Source organism: Scleropages formosus, chromosome 21 (genome assembly GCF_900964775.1).
Source record: "Scleropages formosus chromosome 21, fSclFor1.1, whole genome shotgun sequence".
Classification (NCBI taxonomy): Eukaryota; Metazoa; Chordata; class Actinopteri; order Osteoglossiformes; family Osteoglossidae; genus Scleropages; species Scleropages formosus.
Window position 1 is genome coordinate 10,146,558 of NC_041826.1, and position 25,253 is coordinate 10,171,810.

At 46.2% G+C, this 25,253-nt stretch overlaps 1 protein-coding gene across 2 annotated transcripts in view; it reads left to right on the top strand.

Annotated features, from left to right (window-relative positions):
* The window catches only part of slc8a4a (solute carrier family 8 member 4a), a 44,141-nt gene extending 19,785 nt beyond the window's left edge, over positions 1–24,356 (top strand). For both annotated transcript variants that reach the window (XM_029247588.1, XM_018729098.2), the window contains exons 4-8: positions 19,215–19,321; positions 20,905–21,029; positions 21,505–21,604; positions 21,891–22,163; positions 22,598–24,356. In XM_029247588.1, the coding sequence (XP_029103421.1) occupies positions 19,215–19,321; positions 20,905–21,029; positions 21,505–21,604; positions 21,891–22,163; positions 22,598–22,977 (985 nt within the window). In that variant the 3' untranslated portion in view covers positions 22,978–24,356. The remainder of the gene's footprint in view (positions 1–19,214; positions 19,322–20,904; positions 21,030–21,504; positions 21,605–21,890; positions 22,164–22,597) is intronic.
* Positions 24,357–25,253: the final 897 nt, after the last annotated feature.

The window sequence follows — 25,253 nt, forward strand, 5'->3', positions numbered from 1 at the left end:
TGATGAAGGAGAAGAATGAGATGTGGATTATCAATATCCTGAAGATAATGAATGAGGTGAGTGTGATTAAGCTGATGAATGAGATGATGATGAATATGGTCAATGTAGTGAAGGTGATAAATGAGATGTGGAGGATCAAGGTTGAAGGTGATGAATGAGGTGAAGATGAATGAAGTGAATATGAATGTGATGAATGTGATTATGATGAATCTCATGAAGGCCATGAATGAGATGAAAGTGATGAAGATGATGAATGAGTTGATGATGAATGAGTTAAAGATTAATGTGACAATGATCAGTCTCATGAAGGTGAATGATGTAAATTTGATGAATATCATCAGTATTATATTTCGGTGATGAAGGTGATGAAGTTGAATTAAATGAAATGAATGTGATGAAAACGATGAGGATGATGAATGAGGTGAAGGTGGTGAATGAAACTACAGCCCAAGATGATACATTTGTCGCAGTCTCTGCTGGACGTGTGCTTGTGGATGCCAAACTGAACACATTGTGTGGGCATGCGTGTGCATGCGTGTGTGTGTGTGTGTGTGTGTGTGTGTGTGTGTGTGTGTGTGTGTGTGTGTGTGTGTGTGTGTGTGTGTGTGTGTGTGTGTGTGTGTGTGCGCATGTCTGGCCAGACAGCTCACTGTCTCTGCGCAGCTGCAGCTCGGGCATGCTGACAGGAGACAGCAGGATCGCGGCCCTTCCTCTCTCTCAGTTCACACCATCGGGGGGAGCCACTCATATTTTTAGAATTTTTAACAGTAGACAGAAGCGAGCTTTAAATTCATCAGCTCAGAGCACACAGTCATGGCTCACAACTTAACAGACTCATATAAGTGTGTGCATATATTTGCATTTACAGTGGGCATACATACAGTATATATTCATACACGTGGGTGTGTGTGCCGACTGTAAATGAAGTACGTCTCCGTAGGAATCATATTTAAATAATAAATATGTTGGGCAGAGAAGGTAGCACTAGTGCTGCGCAGCACCTTGGCTGTGGGTTTGAGTGGAGCTCAGTCTGTGTGGAATTTGCATTTTCTCCCCATGTTTACATGCGTTTCATCTAGGTGCTCTGGTTTCCTCCCACAGTGCAAAGACGTGTGATTCGGGTGAACTCGGATACGTCCTTTGTGTTTGTGTGTGTGAGAGGGTGACAGTGCGAGTGTGACTGTCCCGTGATGAAGTTGTGTCCTGTCCACGGTGGAACTTCTCACTCCGCATAATTCCAGAATAAACTCTGGACCACGGTGACTCTGCAGTGGATAAGTAGTTATTGTTAATGGATGGATAACAGACAATTAAAATGGCAACACATTTTAGTTAAAAGGTTTCTTTAGGCAAACAAGTAAACTCCGCGCCATCCTGTGTGTGTGTGTGTGTGTGTGTGTGTGTGTGAGTGTGTGTGTGCGCGTGTGTGTGTAGCTGGGAGTGAGGAAAGTAGGGCAGATATTATATAAACACAGACCAATGGAGAAGAAGAAGATGATGATGATATCAGACGCTGCAGTCGCTCCTAAAAAGAAAGAAAATGGATCAGTGTCCAGGTCTTTCCTTGGATGGGAGAACCTCAGTGTTTGTTCTGTGCATCCTCAGCTTCATCATCATCGTAACCATCATCATCATCGTTGTCGTCACAGTCCTTATCACCTTCTAGTCTCCCCCTGTAACTGTCTTCTCCGCGCCTCTCCATTACCTCCCTTTTCAAGCATCCTGTTCTCTCTGCGTCACGCCCACACGCCTGTCCTCTTCAGGATATATCGCACGTATCATTTTACACAAGCAAATGTTTCCCTTTCACACCCGACACTTGGCTGCACCGAGGGGTTCCATTTACTGAGGCTACTGTCCGTCAAACAGCATTCTGACTAGCGGGGGGAGGGGTGGTGGTTCGGCAGAGAGAGGCAGCTCTGGACCCATGTGGACGGCGCTCAATCTGTCAACCTTGCCGATCGAGGCGCCCGTCCAAATGTGCCAAAGAAGCAGACACGTGACGCTTCTCAGAGTCCAAGCTGCTGAATTTCTTACTTCTACAGTGTGAATTTACAGTAAAATACTCTGCTCTGTTCATTGTTTCGCCACTAAAACAAGGACCGTTAAGGGAGCAGGTGATCCAGTCTCGGGTGGCCATACCGCAGTATGTCCGCTCTGACCGTCGTAAAAGTCTGCTGGAAATAGTGTGCTTGTGTAGCCCACTGTGGTTTTTCAAGGTCTACAGCTTGTAATAAAACCGTTACTGTTATTTCTCCTCCTGACAGTAAATTCCCAGAGATGGGCCCTGTTACGGACCCCCTGGGGGGTTCCAGGTTTCGGCGGCGGCCTTTGAAAGTGGGTTTCCCTCAGGCCAGAGAGACATTGTACGTTTCTGTTCCCTCGTGTAGGACAAACTGCAGCGGCTGATGGGCAGTCTCCGCCTTGACAGCCCCTTTCTCTGGAAAGGGTGTATTAGCGCCCTACGTGAAGCGGCCCATGGATTACCACCGGTTACAGCGCAGAGGCTATTACATCTCGATGGAGATAAAGCAGCCGGACTCCATGAGCACAGCCCACTGAGTGAGAGATAGTGAGAGATGGGGAGGAGGGGAGCTGCTAAGGGGCTTTAGAAGGCAAGAAAAGTGATGGACTTGAATATAAATAAAAAATAGTACAATAATTGGTATAATAATTGCCCAGCATTGGACTGGTGTCCTGTCCAGGGTGTACCCTGCTTGGTGCGCCATGATTCCAGGGTTTGCTCTGGAGAATTGGACAAGCGGGCAGTGGCAATAGATGTTTATATGGATAATATAATAATAATTAACTTTATATAATCTATGACATAAATTCACTGATAAACAAGCTAATAAATAACTGGAGTTTGTATTGATATTTAGTGACTTTCATTTACTGAACAGCCATTAATCATTCATTAAAAAATGAAAAACTTGTTTCCGGTGGGGAGCAGGAATAACAGCCCTGCAGATCTCACTCTTCTCCTGGGTGTCTTGCTCAAGGCTGTGAAGGCAGGGCCCTTCCTGGGATTTGAACCTGTAACCTCGAGCTCTGAAGTCAAGATCCTAAACAGGGAGAGACTGAATTGGTCAATATTTATGTTTATTTATTCATCTGACACTTTTCTCCGAGAGCTGGGATTCGAAACTGGGTCCTTGAAGTGCAAGGCAGCAGCTCTAATCACGGACCCTGTCCAGTGTGGCTCCTTTCCTTTGTACCAGTCATGCTCAGGGAGTTCCATTGTGAACGGCTCGTAGGAGAGCTGGTGCCACGTCTCTCCGTCCGTCATCTCTGTCTCTTCTCCTCCTCTCGTCCGTCAACGTCCTTTTCATGTGCAGCTGTGAGCCATGTTGTGGCGCGTGCTGTGGAAAGCTGCCTAATTTCACTCTCTCTTGCACAAGTGGAGCACCGTGTAAATAATGGAGAGCGCTAGGATGGGGCACTCACCAGCGCTGCGGAAAACATACCCCGAGCGCCCGGGGCGGGAAACAGACGGCCGGTCGCCATCTGCGCAAACTGGGATCGGGTCCCTCGATGCGAGCCAGAACCCATTGCCCCGGGACGCGTTTCGCAGGTGCCAGCGGCCCCCTCCCAGCCGCCCCACCTGGGCCTCTCTGGACCGGCGAAGGCCTGTCGCAGTGTGTCGTAATCGCGGCAAAACGACTGCGGAATCCCAGTGCGAATAGGATTGCGGCAACACACGGTGAGGAACACAGATCAGCGCCCCTCACAGGCAGCTAAGTGGGTCACAGGTAGTACTCAGAACTCTGTTTTACATCTGGCAGAGCAGATACCGACAGGCACACGGGTGCGTTAATGGCGGCTCCCTTATTGCTCGGCGACCCGTTTCGGGCCGAGCAGGACGCAACCACCTGGGCCGCATGGAAACTACTGGGGTGCGAGAACACAGGGCGTTCAGGGAAAGAGAGAGAGAAAGGGAAAGAGTGAGGGGGGGGGACATGAGATCCAGGTGATGAATCTGCCGGACAGAAAGAAGCCACCGGTACCCCCTCCCTGCTGCAACTGTGAACATGTGAGGGAGGAAGAAGGTGCTGTAGTGCGGGGGGTTCGAGGGAAGGTGTTTTTGTGTTACTGCGCAGTCTTGCGGGTGTTTTCATCGGCCTGTCCTACTTAATGACAAGGCTGTGCAGAAGTCGGTGTCAGAAAATGTGCGAATACCTCCTTTCAAATTTCCCTGTCTCTTTCGCTCGCTCTCTCTCTCCCTCTCTCTTTCTTTTCTCCCGGTTGCTTTCCCTCTCCATTGCTGTATATCATGTTCCGCCTTCTGTTTCTCGAAAATTCAAACGAAGATTTGAAACCCAATGGGCTTTGCGGGCGTGATAGGGAACGCTGCGCTTCTGCCAAGCGTTTGAAGATTATGTCTCTGCTAAATGGAACATTAAAAAACAGAAACAGCAGGAAAGTCCCATGATTCCCCTATCTGTCCCTCTCTCTCATCTGCTTTTTGGAAGGCAGTGTGTATGTTGCTTCCCCACTGGCACACTGCACTGGTCACCGTGGCCTGCGCTGGAGGCTCTCTGGCCTCTCAGGTGTACTGTGGCGTATCGTTGTGTACTGAGGTGGGAAGGTCTGGGGTCAAACCTCCACAATCAAATGCAATTACCGTGATTCAAATGGGCAGCTTCACACACCTCCAAGCTGGAGACAAGCTTGGAAATGAGTGTCGCAGGAAAAGATACAGCACACACACACACACACACACACACACACACGGCTTCTCTGACGTTGTCTGGTCCAGTTGTGCTGGACCTCTGTTCCCTCCTGCTATAGGCAGTTCGTTCATGCTGCATGTCTGTGTGTGTGTATGAGAATGAGCACAATTGTCTTTGTTTATGCACAGCTGCTCACATTATTTGCTCAACCACACGTCTTGCCACAGAAAAGAACCTCTAAGGTTTTCAACTGCTGACTGATGCAGCATCTCTGTTCTGCGTGATGGTTGGTCAGCACCCTATGACCGGATCAGTCCATGCGTGCGTGCATGTGTGTGTGAGAACCCCCTCATTGGGTAATTGGCAAGAGACAGAGAGGACAGCATTTAATGTTCTCACACAGTCTGATGACATCCCTCACCGTGTCTCTGTCCAGATGTATGTGTCATTGCTGTTTGTGTGTAATGTTACTTTTTTGTTTGGCCAAGAAACTGCTGGTGGATCGTGTTGATGTGCTCACACTAGCCACACACACACACACACACACACACACACACACACACACAGCCCTCTCTGCTGTGCTATGAGGCTCTGCTCTGTAAATGTATTCTCCAGTGCAGCTGGGAAGTTCCAGGTCCCCCCTCCCGGTCTATTTATTCCTCTCCCTGCAGTCCGTCCCAGTGGCCATTTCGCTGCGACACAGACCAGACTAAACGCGTCACTCCACGGCTCAACAAGCTCCTCGCACTGCCCCTCGACACACTCCACAGGAGCCTGTAATTAGGGACCAGGGATTTGAAATCCTCATAGGTATGGTCTCCAGATTGTCACCAGGAAAAGACTGTACACCACCCTCCAATCCCCCACCCCAAGAACATGAAATTAGAAAAGTTATATATTTCCATGACACTGAAGGGAAATTTAAAAATAATACATAAAAATCAAAGGATTTGTCATACAGTGGCCCCCGGCGCTGACTCTGTTCATCTAGAGCTCCCTGTGCCTGTAAATCTTCCCCAGCCGTGAAAGTTAAAGTCACAAAAAAAGTTTCCTCAGATCTGCCAACATCAGTTATCCATGATCTGTGTTTTTCCTCCAGAGTCCATCTGGGCAGTGTACACCACTCTGGTTTGGGTGGGCCAATGTGTTTTTTTTACTGAAGTTATTCAAGTGGTAGAGGTCACTGGTACTATTTAACAACCAGGTCTTCCGAAAGGGTCTCCAGCTTGTCTCAAGATTTAAAAAAAACCATATACAGTTCCTATGAAAACTCTGGGTGCTCCTGCTGGAAACTATTTTTTCATAATTAATAGTGCTTTACATCCAGGTCAGGAACACAGGTAGTTCCTGAACTTCGTTGAAGTGTGTTTCAGGTCAGTATCTTGCTAAACACTGAGAGGCTGACCAACAAGCCATAACTCTGATTGATTGGCATCAAGCTGAAGTATGTACTCATGCTGGTTGAGATTTTCATGGACTTGGGAAAGGTCACCAACCCTTTCACCACGAAAGGTCCCACATCATGACACTGCCACCACCGGGCTGGACAGTAGGAACCACACAGGCACAACTCATGCGCTCACCCTCTCCCAGTCTTACAAATACTCACTGGTTGAAACCATATTTTTCACATTTAGATCTATTGGTCCGTAAGGTCATAAGGCCAACTTCCATTCCTCAAACGTCCAGTTGCTGTGTCTTTTGGCCTAGGCAAGCCTAAGTTCTGGTAGCTATACTCAAACTTTTGACCCTGACCTATTTCCAGAACATTCTCTGGCATTATATCTCCAGGCTTCAGCTAAAGTGAATGATATCTAAAAAGGGGGTTAAATTAATACATCCATATTACAAATAGAATCTCATGATTCTGAGATTTTACATCCTGTCGTCCCCAAAGTACAAGAATTTGAATGCTGCCAGCGCCCTGGAAGGACCTCCACAGCTTTTAACATACTTCTGAAATTGTCAGTGCAGAAAGACGAACGCATCGTAGCATGATAAGTGTAGCATGCGAGTGTCTATGCGTGTGTGTGTTGGCCCCCAGCGCTCAATCAGTGCAAATTCAGCTCCCCAATACAGCACTCTTAACAGCTACAGTAAATGTAATGATAGGTTCGTTGTCTCGGAAATGAGCCCACGCGCAGTCAGCCCGATCTGGCGTGAAGGGAGGCAATCGAGTCTGAATCCCTCCATTTTTAGCATGCTTTTTAAAAATATTGTGCAATTACCTCTCTTTTTCCCCCCTCTTGTAACAACACAATAGCGAGTGAACCTGACCTCCAAGCTGTAAAACCGCATCGGTCCGTGTTTAATTGATTTTGGTCACAGCTGGAATGTTTAGTGTCGCGTTCTTGGGCGTGAACATACGTCACGGCTTTGGAGTTGGCTGTTAACAGTTGCAAGTGTAAGAGTGCTTTTACCTTATTAGCAGTGAGCTACCTGCCCTTACTGTTGCTATTGCTATTGCGCTGTTCACTCTGTTTAGTTGTTGTAGTAAACACAAGTAACTCATGCACTGCCCTTACCGACTTTAACTTCACACCAAACAAAGGCCACTCTTTAAATAAACGGTCCATATGATTGATGTAAATTAAAAACACTTACTAAGCAGCTTGTCCTATTTTGAGTCGAGCGAGAGATTTAATCAGATTTCAGGGGCCATTAAGGCAGAATGGCGTTAGACCATGTCAGTTTCAATAATGTGACTGAAACACTAATTTTAAGTTCTTTAACTCAGATATCTGCTGCAGGCAAAATCAATCCATCAAATGCGGCCACAGTTTGGCCTGGAGTTTTGATTGGGATCTAGATCATGGAGGTCAGGATTGGAGAGAATGGAGGAGAAATGGAAAAGCTGATTAGTATACTAAGAGATTAACTCAGAACCCATGACTCAGAGTGTTCATTGTTGAAATTGTTACAATTAAGTTATTTCCCACAGCTTGTTATATCAAATGGTTCAGTACATCATCTGGTTAAAGGGCTTTAGTTCTCTGTGTTACAGAATGATGAGCCAACAGGTTTCTTTCAATGCACCGTAGTGGTAAAAGCTGTTACCAAGTAATTTGAAGGACCTGGGTTCAAATCCTGGCTCCTGCTGTAATTCTCTTGAGCAAGATCCTCACCCTGAATTAGTACAGTAAAAATTGCCCGGCTGTATAAATGGGAAAAACACTGTAAGTAGCTTAACATCATACACACACACTCACTTTCTGAACCACTTGTCCCATATGGGGTCGCAGGGAACTGGAGCCTAACCCAGCAACTCAGGGCGTAAGGCTGGAGGGGGAGGGGACACACCCAGGACGGGACGCCAGTTTGTCGCAAGGCACCCCAAGGAGGACTCGAACCCCAGACCCACCAGAGAGCAGGACCCGGTCCAACCTGCTGCACCACCGTGCCCTCTAACATCATACATTGCTTTGGAAATTCCCACTCAAATTATAATAAATGTAATCCTTGACTTCAATAAAAATTACCCAAATGTAAACGGATAAATAATTCTCATAGTGCAGTGTACAACACCTACAATGAAGAAAGGTGTCAGATAAATGATGGCAAGTCATGTTTTTGTAGACCTCCTTTACTTTTAAACCTTTATGAACCACCCGTCCTCTCTTCTGTTCTCTCCGCAAACCCCCACTAGTACCTGATTGTTCTTGTTTAAACTGGAGATTAAACTGGATTGGTGGCTAAAATACCTGGCCAGAAGATTCTGGGCTCACATCCCCAAAGTGTGGACCTGCTGCTGAGGAAGACGCTGGAGGAAACTGTTTGACTGAAACATTTCGGTGAAAAGCATGCGGCTCCAAGAACTGGCAGTAGCTCTGGGTAGCAGCATCTGTCAAATGGATGAATAATGTAAATAACAGAGACGGTGCATTGGTGCACACTGCAAGACGGTCTTTCATGCCCAATGAAAAACTTACAGTTTTTTAAGTTTTTTGGGGTATTTTTGGATTTGATGCCATTATATTAAACATGCATTTCTTGTTTTAGTATTAATGTCGGACGAAATTCTATAAATTGATGTTACAGGAGCCTTGGAGGGACATTTTTATGAACAGCAATGAAAAAGTGCATATAGATGTCCTGCACTAGTGTGTCTGCAATGCCCAGTCCCAGTGATGAATGGTGGGCTGGAACCCATTACAGTCCTGGTACATCGCAGCTGGTAGTGACAGGTAAACGACCCGCAACCTGCGGTAAACAGGCTAATAAGAAAGAACAAGATGGACCTGAGGGAGTCTGCCATAGTTGGTGCCAGCTGGTTAGATGATTCTGGGTTAAAGTCATAATGCAAGATGCCCATATTCTGTGTTTAAACCCAGTCGGGAGTTCAAAGTCCTTTTCAGACTGGGTTAAAACACAGTATATGGGCGTCTTGCATTACTCACATCAGACATCTACAAGGTGGGTTTGTCCAAAGCTCTCAGGGTCCACTGGTTCTGGTCGCGATGCTGCAGTGCTTAGTTTTGAACTCATTTGGCTGGTGACTCCGAGGGATTTGGTCCTGATGCTTGTCCAACAGTTCATGTTTCACGGCCCCCAAAAACACCTTATTGGGCATTTTACTGGGAGTCATACTAGGAATCTTAATGGGATTCCGATTGGGAATTTTACTGAGATTTTATGTGTTTTACTGGGAATCTGACTGGTAAGTCTTACTGGGAGTCATACTGAAACTGTTACAGTGATTCTTACTGATGTCCTTACTGGGGAAGTTGTTGCTACTGGGCCCTTCACACAGTTAAGACACCAGTCCTTCTGACGGACCTCCTGGGCTTTGGACCAGAGGGTGTCCAGCAGGGTGTTCAGTCAGAGCAGAACAGTCCTGTCTCGCTAGGTCAGCTATTTCTCTCAATGGCACATGTCTAGACCGGGGGGGGTCTCCTGTCACGTGACTCAGCCACCGTTGCTGTGGCGCTGTCTTCCTGAGGGTCGCTGTGTGTAATTTTCGTAGGAAAACTGTCACAGTGCGGAAACATTAACGCCCCTTCTCCGAGGCATCCTTCATGCTCGACAGCACCGTGTAGCATTAAGCGCGACCGCCCCTGTCTCTCTTTTTCAAAAGCAAAGACATAACAGTTGGATGTGGCGCAGACCTGTTACCTTAACTCACTTCATTTGACATGGAGGCTTCATGAGCATGTCGAAGCATGTGTCCACGTGTGTCAGTGGACATCGCACTGCTGTGACAGACGTGTGGTGGTGTAATAACTGTGTGGAGACCTGTGTTCCTTGTAGCAAACACACACACACACACGCACCTAGATGATGTGACAGAAGATGATGACCATCATGATTGTGCGATGGTGAATGTCATGTAATGACTGCTGAACATTAAGATGATGATGATGTTGATAGTGATTAATAGTTGCAATGAGTAATAATTGGAATGATAGTTATGATAATGATGATTATGGTGATGATGACAGCAATGATGATGATAGTGATGACTATGATAGCGGTGATGATGGTAGTGTATATGACGGTGATTATCATTAAGATATACTACTACAATGGTCACAAAGAGGATGAAGATGGTGATGAAGGTGGTGTTGTTGACTGTGAATGATGATGATGATGATAACAATGGTGTTAACGATGATGATTAGTACCACTAATCTATTATTACGGTATATTATTATGATGGTTACAATGATGGAAGAGACAGTGACGACTATGATGGTGATGGCAATGACCATGTTGATGTATTGATGGTGATAAGGATTTGGATGACGATTATAATAGCAAGAATGGCAACAGCAATGATAATGATGGTAGCGATCGTGCAGATGTAGCACAGCCAATATCACACTTCTCACTTTGTGTCATTCTCATCATACTTCCATGCAACTCAACCTGCTCATCTGACCCACTGGTGACATCCTGCAGGGCTCTGCTGCCCTTTATCGAAGCAAGCTGCCATTCCAGAAGGAAATAATTCACTCTGCTGCTGATTCAGACGGTTTTGCACCTTTCTGGTGGATAAGCTTTCGAAATAACGATTTTTTTTAAATCCTTGTGCTTCAGTAGACTGATGTTAAGCAGCAAGATGAAGCTCCAGTGTGCCAGCTAAGCTCAGTGTTCCTTCAATAATGGAGCTGTGAGCCGGGTGGCTCCACCGACTGATCCCCGATCAAAACTATTGATTTAGTTTAAATGGGCAAATGCAGTCATGGGGTTCTCTTGCTGATTCCCACTCAAACTTGTTAGTCCTATAATAATGTCTTACTGAAGTAGGGCGACACCTTGACTGATCTCAGATCAGATGTGTTGCTCCTCTAGCAGAGGGCAAGTTATACAGGGAAGCTCTGGCATTCGCTTCGGATCAGGTGAGTTGATCCTCTACTCTTCCTCAACTGCGTTAATAATCAGTGTTAAGTAACTTGTGTTGCTGTGATGTTTCCACAGCTTGTTGTCGTTCACTAGTCCACTGCATGCATGATATCGTTGTGGTTGGTCTTTTGGGATGGCCATGGTCCCGGGAGTCAGGCTCTGTGCCGTTCTTTATAAATCTGTCACCATGGTCAAGCACCAGACATGTGGAATAATGGATGACTAAGGTAAGAAGGTGCTGACGATGGATAGGGGGAAGAAAAAACTGCTCTGGCACTTTATACAAAGCCTCACTACCAACCATTTCTTATATTCATTCCTTTTCCATCTCCACAACACCTCTCCACCTCTGCGCCTGAGCGCACCCCCTACCCCCCAACAGCACACCAGCCCACCCCCCCACTCCACCTAATATAGATTTTAAACAGTTAGGGAGGACAGAGGTGTGTGATAAAGAGCTTTTGCTATCCCTGCGTCAGAGAGCTCAACTGTCTTGGAAGTAATTACATTCTTTGTCTTATTATATCCTAGAACCACCTTCTGCCACACGGTAATTATGAGCTGCTCCTGCCAGGGGTTCGCGTCCCCAGCTGTTTGGAGCTCTTCAGCACAGCACCAGTGTTCCCTCTTGTCTTTCCTGGCAAAGTACCTCTAACTCTCCACGTGTCTCTTCTTCTTGTTTGGAGAGGATTCAGTTGAGCTCAGGATCAGTTCTTGTATTGTTCTGGGAAAGTAGGACATCCCCATAGCAAAGGGATTCAGTCATCGAGATGAAGAGCAAAATAAATAAGATGTGGTTAAAAATCCTTTTGGAGGATGTTATCTAAGAACATTATTATTATTATTCAGTTATTTTCAGACAAAGCTGCACTTTTTTTAATTTAGATGGCTAGAGTGGTGATGCACCGAGTTTGGCCGGTGCCTTGTGTGTGGGTCTGGGGTTCAAGTCCTGCTGGGGGTTCCTTGCGATGGACTGGTGTCCCATCCAGGGTATTTCTCCTCCCCCTTCAGCCTTGTGCCCTGTGTTTCTGGGATAGGCTCTGGCTTGCTGTGAACCTGCTTGGGACAAGTGGTTGTTGACATTGGTTGCTAGATAGCTAGATGTTGTACTGAAGCAATCTGGATTGTAAAAAGAACATCCCTTCTTATACTTTTGGGTGATAGTTCTTTTTCTACAAGCCATTGCTGCACCCCGGGAACTTGAAAGCCACACAACTGCAGGGGTTCCAAATGTTCTGCTCAAATGTAGAGGAGAACCTTCTCTCCACCTCCTTCTCCCCATCATCTGCTCTCCACCTTATTGTCTCCTCCTCCCTCCATACTGATCTCTTTCTCTGACTCCCTGCTCTCTCACCTTCCCTCTCTCCCTTCACTGCTCCCCTTCCGTGTTCCTAAGCAACGTCTTCTCCGCTCTCCCTTTGATTGTCCCCTCGGCTGACATTCGCTTTCAAGGTGCTTCTCAAGAGGGTTTGTCAGCAAACAATAAAAAACAAATACTTCTTGTTTACAACTAAGAGTCTGAGCTACAAATGCTCAACATTCTTACAGCAGGTTCCCATACAACAAAAAACTGCGACCGTGGTTCTGAAAATATTCACCCTATTTTCATGTACCGGGTCTATTATTTAGTTATTTTATTATGTACAACAGCTTGTATGTTGGTGGCACGGTGGTGCAGCAGGTAGTTCTGCTGGTTCACAACACCTGGGCTGTTTGGGCAAAGGTTCAAATTTAGCCCAGCCTGTGAGTTAGTATGGTTTCCTTCAGGTGGTCTGGTTTCTTCCCACAGTCCAAAGACATGCATTTCACACACGTTGGATCCTAGAATTTGTCTGTAGTGTATGGTGACAGACCAGCGTCCTGTCTAGGGTGTATTCCCCTTTGCCTTGTACCCAATGATTCTGGGATTGGCTCCAGACCACTGCAACCTTGCCCGACCCAAGCGGTTAACAAAAGTGAGTGAGAACTTGTATCATGTGTTTTGGGGCAGAGACACACACATGGTGTGTCAAACTCAAAGTGCTTCTGTCCCATAGTGGTATCAATGTGGCTAAAAACAGTGTACTGACCTCTACATTACCATGGAAACAATGACACTCACACTTATTTTATAGCAAACTCAACTGATCATGTGATCCAGTGAAGATCATCTGGTGTCAAACATTTATCGGTAACTCTGAGTGAATTATCAGTTTGTAAATTTTTTAGTAACTCAGAGTGAAAGACGCAAGCAGTGATCTCCATCCACGGTGCTCCCTGTCTCACACCCCGTGCCTCCGAGACAGACTCTGGACCCTTTACTAGACAAGCACTTATTGCTAATGGATGAACGACATTATACCGTGAACAAACCAGTTAGAAACAGTAATTATTGCTACAACCATTATAAAATGTGTTGGCCTTACTGCTGTCGTGTATATTTTACTTAATATTAGGGGGCGTATTTTTCAACCATGGTCCCAGTAATTTTTTTCCCATAAGAGCTAATGGTCATTTGACCCTTTGACAAGAGGAGTGTCAATACCGAGGTAATTTCACAGAGCAAATGAACCTGTTTTGTGGGGGGTTGCTGTGTTCACCTAAACACTTCCATACGCACAGCAGGCGTATTGACGCCTTCTCGTGCTGTACGAGCTGAGAAGCACTGCGTTTGTTTGCTCATCCGTGTTGCGTAGTTACATCTTTCAAAATTTCAATCTGACTCACATTTGGTGTTCTCTCTAGTTTATGATTCTGAGTTTTTTTTTTTTTTTAATTTTATTTAATTGTTTACTTTTGCTGCAGGGCAACTGTGTGTTTGGTCTGAGGCCCCCAGTTTCTCTGTCTCTCTCTCTCTGGCACACCTCGTGAAAAAGGTTATTGAATATTTAAAACGACCCGGCGTTCATGTGTTTGGAGGGTAAGGAGAGCACAGAGGAGGACATTGCGGTTTCCTGTCCACTCCAGTCCTCAAACTCCTCAACCACCACCCCCCCATCATCCACCACTCCAACCCCCGACTCCTCTTCTGCACCCAAATTCTCAGCAGCTTCAGAAGTGCTACTAAGGCACACAGGCGTTGCAGAGATTATGCAGTTGTGTGACTGGCAGTGCCCCGTGCAGGGAGGCAACGCGTTGAAACTGACGGACTGTGACACGGGTGGGGGGTGGGAAAGAGAGAGAGAGCGAAAGGGAGAAATAGAGAGGGAGAGAGAGAGGCTGGGATGAGGTCAAGTCCCAATTTACAGGGCTCCTGTGTGTTCCTACGAGTCGGTTCACCTGATGAGACACCGAGACACCGGACCCAACATTGCTTATTCAGACGCCCCTGAAAGGAGAACAGGCACCTCTTCTTGTGGAGATTCCCTCCCCCAAATTGCTGACATGGCTCTGAAAGTTATGGCCCATTGTTATCTTTTATATTTAATAAGGACCACTCGGGGCATCCGCTGGGACGTGACCTCAACATTCTCTCCACTGCTATGCGTTTCCTTGGAGGTGGAGTGATAGGACGGTGGAGAAGTGAAAGATGGAGTAGGGGCGGAGCTTGTGGCTCTAAATTGATGGCACTCATTTCTGCATTCTGATGTCCAGTGACCCCCCCGTCACCGTGCACCATCCCTTTGTACGGCTGCTGGAGAGGAACTGCAAAGCCCGAGTGTGAGCATTTCAGTTTACCCCGCCTCCGTGGTGCTGGTAACATGGCTGCAGTCGAAGCCCAGTCGGACCGTACTCACGGAAGACTAATGCTGGGACAAACATACCCAACACAGCAGACTCACTTTGTTTATTGCTCCTCTATGTGGAAGTGCACTTGTGACCTCAGCTCTGAGGTCCTGCTGTACTCCTCAGGATGATGAGCAACCAGCAACAGGGAAGAGAGTTGTGATGGATGGTTGCAGGTTCAAGTCCCAGAGGAATCCTGCAGTTGGACCCTTAGCAAAGATTTAACCAGACAGGATTCAGTAAAGAATGATCAGCTGTTCTTTTATTGCCATCTCAGGATGTCCATGCTTTTGTTAAAAGCAGGAAATAAGACTAAAATGGGTGGACTTAGCATTAAAGGGTTTAAAATTGTTTGCAGTAGGTTGTGAGTTCAAATCCCAGTGGTTTCTTGTTACCACAGTTCACTATTTTAGTGGCTTGCCTCATTCTCCTGCCATCATGACAAGTTTAATGAAAGTGTGAGGGAAAGGGTGTGTGTGTGTGTGTGTGTGTGTGTGTGTGTGTGTGTGTGTGTGTGTGTGTGTGTGTGTGTGTATTTTAGAATATTTTCCTCGAGCCAAAGTCAGCGAGTCATCACTGAGGCTATTTTTGCAGTCACTGACGTTGCTGTGCTGCTGAGGTGAACTGCAGTGTCTTACCGTAAACCGACAGAAATATCACGCCAAGGACGGATATATACATCTATTTGTGCATGTCATGAGCACCCGCAGTAAACACTTGCAGTAAACATGGCGGCCTTTCTCTTTTCTCATCGCTGTAGTGGAACGCCCGAGAAACTGCTCAGGGCCACGGAGTTGCACTAAGAGCTTGTGAGGACAGGGCCCTCGGAAAGTAGGCGCCTTTCTTCCGTACGGTCCAGCTTCTTGACGTCACTGACTCTAATGAACCTGAAGACTCAAGACGATTTGCATAATGACCCTCCCATGTTGGCAGAGAATCCTGAGGAGGCGGTTTAGGCTGAATTTGGTTGCTGTTTAAATTCCAGACAAAACATTAAAAATAAAAATAAAACATAATTAAATAAGGCCCACCACAGGACCGACACTGAGGTTCTCAATGGCGCCCCCACCGGTTTAGGTTCATATTGCTTTAACCACATGGTTCTGGAAGTTCAAGAAATTATCAAAGAAACGGGATAAAAGCGAGCGAAGTTGTGTGTATGTGTGTATATCAAAATTTGTATATAATCGTATGAGCGTCATTGGGTGTGTGTGTAACTCAGCTGGTTTACCCTTCACCTGTGTGTTATTTATTCTGTCTCTCCCCCTCTCCTGTAATGCCATCCATCGCTCCAGGCCTTGAATTTAATGTGAACATTCCACTACTACCTGTTGCCATGCCAACCCTATATTTCTGTATATCATATGCTGAGCGGCGCACACAGTCACACACACTCCATCATGTTCTCAGTGGATAACTGCAATTGAATCGGGTCTGTTTCCTGCAAGTTAATCCAGTTACATTCTAATTATTTATTTATTTATTTATTTATATCCTTCTCATATTACAATGATTAAGGAGTGTAATATTTTCCCATTTGATGTTTTTAGCTACAGCCTTCCCAGGCCTCCTCCCCCTACCCCACACCATCCTTTCGTCTGCACTCCCACGTGCTCCAATCCCCCCAGCCCAGGCTTTCCACAATGTTTCGTGCGAGTGTGACTGTTCCCAATAGGGGGGATCGTTCCAGAAACCCGTCTTACAAATCAAAATCACCACAATGTCACTCCATTGTTCCTTTGGCCTTTGTGTTCTTGTTCCTTTGTTCCTTTCCTAAAATCGTCAGCCTTATGCACCTCTTGCGTTTAAACTGCATTTTTCACCGACTGTTTTGCTCAGAAGGGCTGAGCACTTCGTTCAAAGGTCCAACAGCGGCACCTTCCTGGGATGCGTGTGTGTCTGTGTATGTCCTCATGACCAAGGAGGGCTCTTACTGTGGGTCAGGGCTCTGTTTGGATGAGGGGGCACTAATGGAGGTCTCTGCCCACTCAGGCGATCTTTGGTGCTCTCAGTCCATCGTTGGCATGACCCCCGGCAGCTCACTGCTCTCCTACGCTGCTCACACACTCCCCCCCACAGTCCTCCCACTCCTGGGCTTCCCTCTTCTTTTCCTGCAGTTCATCTCCATTTGTTCAACGTAGAGGGAAGGAGGCCTTTGCCTTGGGTGAAGGTGAGGGGGGGTCCAGATCAGGACACCAAAGGGGTTGTATTGAGGGAACGCTCATGTGGACTGGGATGATGAGGGGTCCCTCATGTGTGACGTTTACTGGAGGAATGGAAAGCACTGCTTCCGTCTTCTCAGTCTCAAACTGTTTTGCACAAACACAGCGGACCCCCATTTGAAAACACTCATATTCAGAACGTGTGCTGTTTTGCATCTTTACTGTCTGTGTTTGTCAGATGAACCAAACCCCAGACCGCTGTGTGCAGGGCAGTGACCGTAACGATGTCACCGAAGGGCTCAGACCTTGCTATGCTCTATGTGTGTGTGTGTGTGTGGAGCAGCCATCGGCAGAGACACACCATTCCGTGGAAGACATTTTACCATCCAGTAACTCTGCTGCTCTTCTCTCCTCTCTGTTTTCATTCATAATTCATAAATTCTTATTACGGCCACACCAAACATCTGTGCTCCTTTTTCTCATTCCCAAATTTATCAGAAATGGGGCAAAGAGCTCTTTGTACCATTCCCCTCTCATCTCCTCTTTGTGCTGCTTCCCCTGAAGATAGTTTGAGTGTTTTTTTTTTTTTTATATATACATGGTTATGATTTGTTTGCAGTTTAATGTGTGTGTGTTTGTGTTTTCCGTCCATTACCAGCCTACTGATGCAGCACATATTGTTCCTGTCTGTGACTAATTAAAGATTATTTTGTGCTGCACTGGTTTTGGTTAAACAAACACCGCTGCTCTAAGTATGGTTGTCGCTTGTCTGTGTGTGTGTGTGTGTGTGTGTGTGTGTGTGTGTGTGTGTGTGTGTGTGTGTGTGTGGTATATGAACATGAGCTCACAGTAATACCATGTAACATGCTCAGTGTAACATTCACTGTTTAATGCCCCAGTCCTCCCTGCACAGTAGTCATACTGTATTTACTGGAGCAAAGGACTTCAACACTATAAAACTATCACCTCATTCAAGCTGAAATATTACACAAATTAAAAGAATCATTTAAATAACTAAAATCAGTGAAATCCATCTGTAAGAACAGTAAAGAGAAACACATTACTGCAGATGGTTGGTTATTTTTTAACTGTATGAGCAAACAAGGCTGATATTAAATCTGTATCCAGACAAAAGTAAAATGATTCTGAACAAATGCGGAATAAACACAGTCTGCTTCAATGTGGTGCACTGATTTAGAACTTAGAATGGATATTAATTTGGTTACATAAGGATATCACAATGTGAACAGATTTTTTTTATAAGTGCACCCATGGGGTTAATGTGGTTAAATACTTGTGTGTGAGACACTGCGCTTCTTTAGGGCTCTCATTTGTGTGTTCTGCTTATTTTCTTGTTAGATTATATTAGTTGGGCTATTCAACCTTTGGTCTTGCGGTTTCACAGCTGGGTGATTGATGAAGTTTGATTAGTTGAAATCACATTTCTTAAGAGTTTGTCTTCTGGGGTTTGAACCTAAAACCTTCTGGGCAGTAGTGGAGGTTGGTAATTACCAGCCACGTTGTTAGATATTGAACCCTGACCTTGGAGACGGGAGAGGTGCCCACTTCTGTGGCGCAGACCCCATCATTTTGGTCCTTGGGGGATGTGACCCTACAAACCACTGTTTAGCAACTGCTCTCCTCAGGTGTTTGATGGCGACAGGTTTAGTTCCGGGCTCCTTCTCCAAAGCCACAGTCCTTTCCGCTGGGTTACCTGCTCTTTTTGTCACAGTTAATCGGAGTTGAGGAGCAGCTCACCAGGTGAGCTCAGGTGCAACCGGCGCTCCGCTGAGGAATAGCGCAGGTGAGAGCGGTGACTCCGCTCAGAGCCATCTGTGTGCCTCTGCAATTAGCTCTCGTCTCATTCGGACCCCCGGCTGATGAAGTGTCAGGTGATCATTGGATTAGAGAGCAGCTTCTGCCGTGGAAACCATTAAAGGAGGCCACTGGAGCCCAGATCCTGACACAGCGGTGGGCTTGACTGATGGTCCAATTTTCTCCGCAGCGCCGGGTCGTTGTGTGCTCCCTACCCGCCTACGCTCTTCTCGTTATTGTTATTATTACTGTTTCCAAAGTAACTTGTGATTCCACCTATTTTTCCCGCCTGATGGGCCAGCAGTGTCAGAGAGCAGTCAGAGAACTGGATTTTGCACCCTGAACATTGTCAGTTCACAGTCCACACTGAAAATCGCTTTGGACTAAAGAAATAAATGTACAATTTTAAGCAAAGCTGTGGTCCTGGCAGTTAAGGTCCAAGGCTGTAACCTCACTAGATTGGGGGTATCAAAGCCAGCTGTGATGTCTGCTAAATTTGCAATATAACGTTTTGCAGGAAGATGCTGGAGGTGAAAATCATCGACGATGAGGAGTATGAGAAGAACAAGACCTTCACTATCATCCTGGGTGAGCCCATTCTGCTGGAGATCGGCCAGAGACACGGTGAGCAGCATTCGGGACTGCGTGTGCGGGTGTGTGAGAGTGCAGAACGACTGACAGTCAGTTCTTCACACTCTGTTCAATGAAACATACGCAGAGCATTTGTGAAGCACAGATGTGAGCATGAGACAGTCCCCATGCTGGAACTGGGAGCCCGATGACCAGAGAGCAGAGCAGAGCAGAGCAGAGCAGAAACCGCACGACAAGCATATCGGCCCCTTCAACAGTCATTTCCGCTCCCCTCATCCAACACGCCACCTAAAGAACATTAAAAATGCACATTTCTCAGATGCGCCCACGCACACTTTGGACGCATGTGCTCCTAACAAGAGAAGAACTGGGTCAAGACAGGGAGCGGTTGATTCTATTAGCGCTCTGTCTTTGAACCATTTCAACACATTTGTCATTAATTATTCAGCTTTCTGGCATTGCGGAACTAATTTAATACACCTCCTCGTGCCATTCAATTATGTGCTATTATAAGATTTGATTAAACGGTTCTCTAGCTGTCATGCTGCAGCACCTTCCATCCTCTTCCTCTCCGTACCGCATCTTTGCGAAAGAGTTGTCATGGCGTCATTTCGGGATGAAAATGCCAGAGCGGACCGGTGGCTGACCAGCCCGTGATGAGGTCATGCTTCTCCTGGAGACTGACTTCTTCAAGGGGTCACCAAGTAATTTTCCCATTATTGCTCAATCGAGTTTTCCTGTTTTTATAGTTCTCCCTTGAAAATAAAGCAATAAGCAGCAGCATGCAGTAGAGTAAACAGCAATCCCTTGATTTACTAAGCTAATCTGTTCTTGAAAACAGTGCAGAAACCGAACACATATTTCCCCTTATTTTAAATGGAAAGGATGATAATGCGTTCCCTGAATCATTTTTCCCGAATATCACTAAAACACTGCAAAAACACCTGTATAACTATCAACCCATGATTTCAGCATAATATAAAACACAACACATGATTATCGAACACTTAATGAGATCACTAATGGCTAAGTGATACGTTTTGGAAACTAATTGCTTTCCTCATATCCAGTAGACTGCAACAAACATCCAGTGATGAAATTTATCTTAAAGAAATAAATGCAGACAGCAATTTAAAATAAACAAACGAGGCAATTAGCTATAATTAACTGTTACTGTACTCAGCAAAGTGAGGAACAGTTGAAAGTGAGTTGCTATGGCTGGAGGAGGGAGGAGGCTTGGCAGTCATTCTTGCACTGATACTGCACTGCAACTGCGCAAAGCAAACACAAGACAGGAAACCAACAGGAAACAGCTGACTGTACACTAGCGCCAGATGATGTACATTACTGCAGCTCTGCTTCACTTGGGCAATGCATGGCATTCAAACTTTTTGGACACACTTCAAATAAATTCTGTAATACCGATCTTTTGTTCTGGAAATTGAAAACTGGGTATCAAAAACCAAGATCTGTTACACAAAAATTTTGGATGAAGACAGTTGATAAATTGAGGGATGTCTGTATAAAATGCAATTTCACTGGGTACAGGATGGCTGGAACATGAGAGTGTTCAAGTTGGTTGACCCAGGGCTCTCTTTCTCTGTCCTCGGCTAAAGGCGACACCAATGACAACAAGCCTGTCGTTGCCGCTGAGGAGGAGGAGGTGGCCAAGATGGGCTGCCCAAGCCTGGGAGAACACACCAGGCTGGAGGTGGTCATAGAGGAGTCCTACGAGTTCAAGGTAATCAACACGTTCACCGCCCCTCACGGTTGACATCCTGCTGAGGTGTGAAATACAACACCACAGTTAATACTGTACTATGGCTCATAAGGTACCACAGTCCATCTCACCGGTGGAGCGTGTCAGTAATCATGATGCTGTAAACCCTTTCAGACTCAGTGAAGACACTCTGACCCTCAGAGAAAGCAAAGATGTGTGGAGTGACGAGCTGAAACCCACATTATAAGTGCAAAGGATATCATGGAGGACTAATGGTTAAGGCCACTGACTTGAAACTTGATGATTTCTGCACCCGTGTTTAAGCAAAGCACTAACCCTGAATTGATGCAGTAGAAATACCCAGGTAGAAAAAATAGGTTAAAAAATAGCTTGTTTTGGAGAAAATTGTCAGCAGAACAAATGAATTTAATGAGCGGTTATTATTTTTCAGTTTGAGAATGATGACAATTTTTCATGCATTTGTATGCATTTGCAGAACACAGTGGACAAGCTGATCAAGAAGACCAACCTGGCACTGGTGGTGGGCAGCAGTAGCTGGAGGGAGCAGTTTGTGAGCGCTGTGACCGTGAGCGCAGGTCAGTGGTGAGAGGCCCACCTATCCATCTCGATGTGTCTCCTGTGGGATCCATGACGACCATGTGGATCTGAGCGGCACCAGACCAGTGTGTTTTCCATCACCTCAAACAGGGTCTCGATACAGAGTCTTACCATAGTAGCCCACATGAAGACACTCCACCTCTGGTGGAGACCATTAAGCCACTTGGCCTCTGTTGCAAACTAGCAGAAAGGTGTCTTCCGGGAGCAGTACACACAAGGTGGAGCTGCGGTCGAGGTTTCACCTTCCCGCTCTCTGTCTCCCAGGTGACGATGACGAAGAGGAGAGTGGCGAGGAGCGGCTCCCCTCCTGCTTTGACTACATCATGCACTTCCTGACGGTTTTCTGGAAGGTTCTGTTTGCCTTTGTGCCACCCACTGAGTACTGGAACGGCTGGGCCTGCTTCGTGGTGTCCATCACACTCATTGGCGCGCTCACGGCTGTCACTGGCGACCTGGCCTCGCACTTCGGCTGCACCGTGGGGCTGAAGGACTCCGTCACGGCCGTAGTCTTCGTGGCCCTGGGCACATCCGTCCCAGGTGTGTCCCGGCACCCACCCCCCCGGTGCTCCTTAGGGCCTCTTCTTGGCGTGTTGCTTACCTAAGATGCTGGGAAGATGGAGTATGCATTAACATTAAATTATTTCATTAACACGTTAACTATATCAATAAATAAAGTGCAGGATATACAATTTGTTTTAGATAAAGGCCTTTGCCAACCGATAATTTATGTTTTTGCTTCTTTATAGATGTAGAAGATATTTAAAATCGTTGCCCAGAGTTAGAGATTTATGAAGGCTACATAGTGCCTTGGTGATTAAAATGTTATACTTGGTCACAATTTTTATTTTGCAGGATGGTTGCAGTCCACGTTGAGAGCTGTAATGCAGCCAGTATGTTTGTGAACTGCCTCTTCTGAGTTTGTCCTTCTTCCCCACCCTCCCTCCTCCACCTTTCCCCCATCCTCTGCTCAGACACGTTTGCCAGCAAGGTTGCTGCCATCCAGGACCAGTATGCTGATGCCTCCATCGGCAACGTGACGGGCAGCAATGCGGTCAACGTATTCCTGGGCATCGGCGTGGCCTGGACCATCGCTGCTATATACTGGCGAAGCAAGGGCAAGGAGTTCCGCGTGGAGCCCGGCTCGCTGGCCTTCTCCGTCACCCTTTTCACCATCCTGGCGCTTTTCTGCGTGCTCACGCTCCTGTACCGCCGCCGGCCCGCTGTGGCTGGGGGAGAGCTGGGTGGCCCCCGGACTTCCAAGCTCCTCACCTCCCTGCTCTTCATATCCCTCTGGTTCATCTACATTCTGCTGGCCTCCCTGGAGGCCTACTGCCACGTACCCGGGTTCTAGGGCAACACTGAACCCCCAGCCCTCACAGCTGTGTTTGTCCACTACATTCCTGTCTTTAATCTTGTCACTGGCTAAGATAAACCATCTATAATGGCCTGTGTTGAGAAGACTGTTCTGTCCATCAGCCCGTCCCCCTCAAATTAACATCCTCACTCTGAACCAATCCAATTTCTTCGCTCTGGACTAATCAAGTTTCCCCATGTCCTCAATCTGAACCAGTCATGTTTGCTTCTTACTGAGTGGCTGAGTTGTCAGTGGTTGTTTTCAAAGGACTGTCTCATGAACATTTTATCCTACTTCTACACCCCCCCTTCAGGCCAGTTCCACTAGAACCACTGTTTTTTTCCAAGCCCCATTCTCTGCTCTTACAAGGAAAGACTAGAAAGGCAGAGATTCCTTTGTGTAACCCTTTTCTCTTCTTCTCATCCTAGAATTGTGCTCTTTAGCTCTTCCTGTTGCCAAACATTGTCAAATTATGGTTGCTAAAGGGGCAGGTCTTCGGTCAGCGCCAATTCAGCGGCACCAACGGAGCACAACACTCCATGTCCCTGTTGAACGTTGGTCGCGAACATGCTGAAAATGTCAAGAACAAGTAATGAGCTCCTTTCGTATGGGAGTGAGAACTATCACAGCGTTAATTCCAGTGCATTCATGTTCCCCTATGGCCTGGAGCTTGAAGAACAGCGCTCATTGGGCCAGCTGCGAATATGGTTAATTTGCATTCGTGCCAACCTACTCTTACACTACAAGACACTGCGCCTGTTCCACAGGTGGATATTTAGCATTATTTTTCCCCTTAACAGTGTTGTGTGATTGTTGTGTCATTGTGAAGTTTTATAAATTTTGCCGGGTGGAAGGGTCAGTGGATTTGGATGATACTGAAATGAGGTTGTGACGCTGGAAGGGCAAAAAACGAAAGGTCACCAAGGCCGTGTTGCTTGAGTACCAATCGTGCAGTGTGTCAGTGAGATGCACAAGTGCCATTACCCTCCGCAGGGACCCTTCGTTGCACCAAAAGAAGGCCCTACAGATGGAAATTGGTCAAGGCTGTACATGTGCAAGTCAAACTGCTACCAGAACGAGCCCAAACTCCAAAGGCAGGACTTTATTGTGTTGAAAATGAAGACAATGGTAGCAGATGAAGACAGTGGTCGGTAATGTTGACTATTAATATGTTATATACGTCTAATATCGGTTGCAAATACATATTGTGTGCAAGGCCTGTGTGTGTTTGACGATTGGTTATTGACCTTTTTAACAGGGAAGACTGGTTAGAGTTGTAATATGGAAGCCATTCAGTGTCACATCACTGATCCTCCAGGAAAATACAAAGCCACATAACCAAGTCCTGACACCTCTTTCTCGGTATCTCTGGGACACACAAAGGCAGCATGTCTTCCAACAGTGTTTCTGAGCAGTGTGTCTTTGACTGTTTTGGACCAGAAAGTCTTTGACAAGTATGCTTTTGACCACAGCATCTTTGACTGGTTTGTCTTTGACCATTGTGTCATTGACCACAGTGTCTTTGATAAATGTGTATTTGACCACTGTGTCTTTGAGTGCTGTGTCATTAGCTGACGTTTCTTTAACTGTCTTTGACCACTGCAACTTTGACAAGTTTCTCTATTGACCACTGTATCTTTGACTATCTTTGACCAGTGTGTTTTGACTGTTTTGGATCAGAAGTTCTTTGACAAGTATGTCTTTCACCAGGGTATCTTTGACTAGCATGTCTTTGACCATTGTTTCTTTGACCACAGTGTCTTTGATAGGTGTATATGTGACCACTTTGTCTGACTGGTATGTCATTGGCCAATGTGTCTTGGACTATTGTGTCTTTGACCAATATGTTCTTGACCTTTGAGTCTTCAAACAGGGGGTCTTTGACTGTCTTAGACCCATGCATCTTCGACCACTGTGTCTTTGACTGTCTTGGACTTGTGTGACTTTGACCAGTGTGTCTTCTGCAGTCTTTGACCAGTGTCCCAGGTATCCACTCTTCCCTGAATCTAGATGTTTACTGGTTCTGTGACTCACCAATGAAAGGTGACATTTTTTACACTGAAAAATGACAAATACTACAGTTACACCTTGCAAATACCACAGCTATCACTAAGAGCATGACAGTAATAAAACCCTTTCATTGGTGAGATCTGGTCCAAAACCGGACAGGCACATAGAAGATAATGCCTCAGAGACGTCCTCGCATTTGTGGCATTCCAGTGGTTTTGTGGAAACACCTGCATGAGCTTCATTATGGGCTCTGGAAGCGCTTT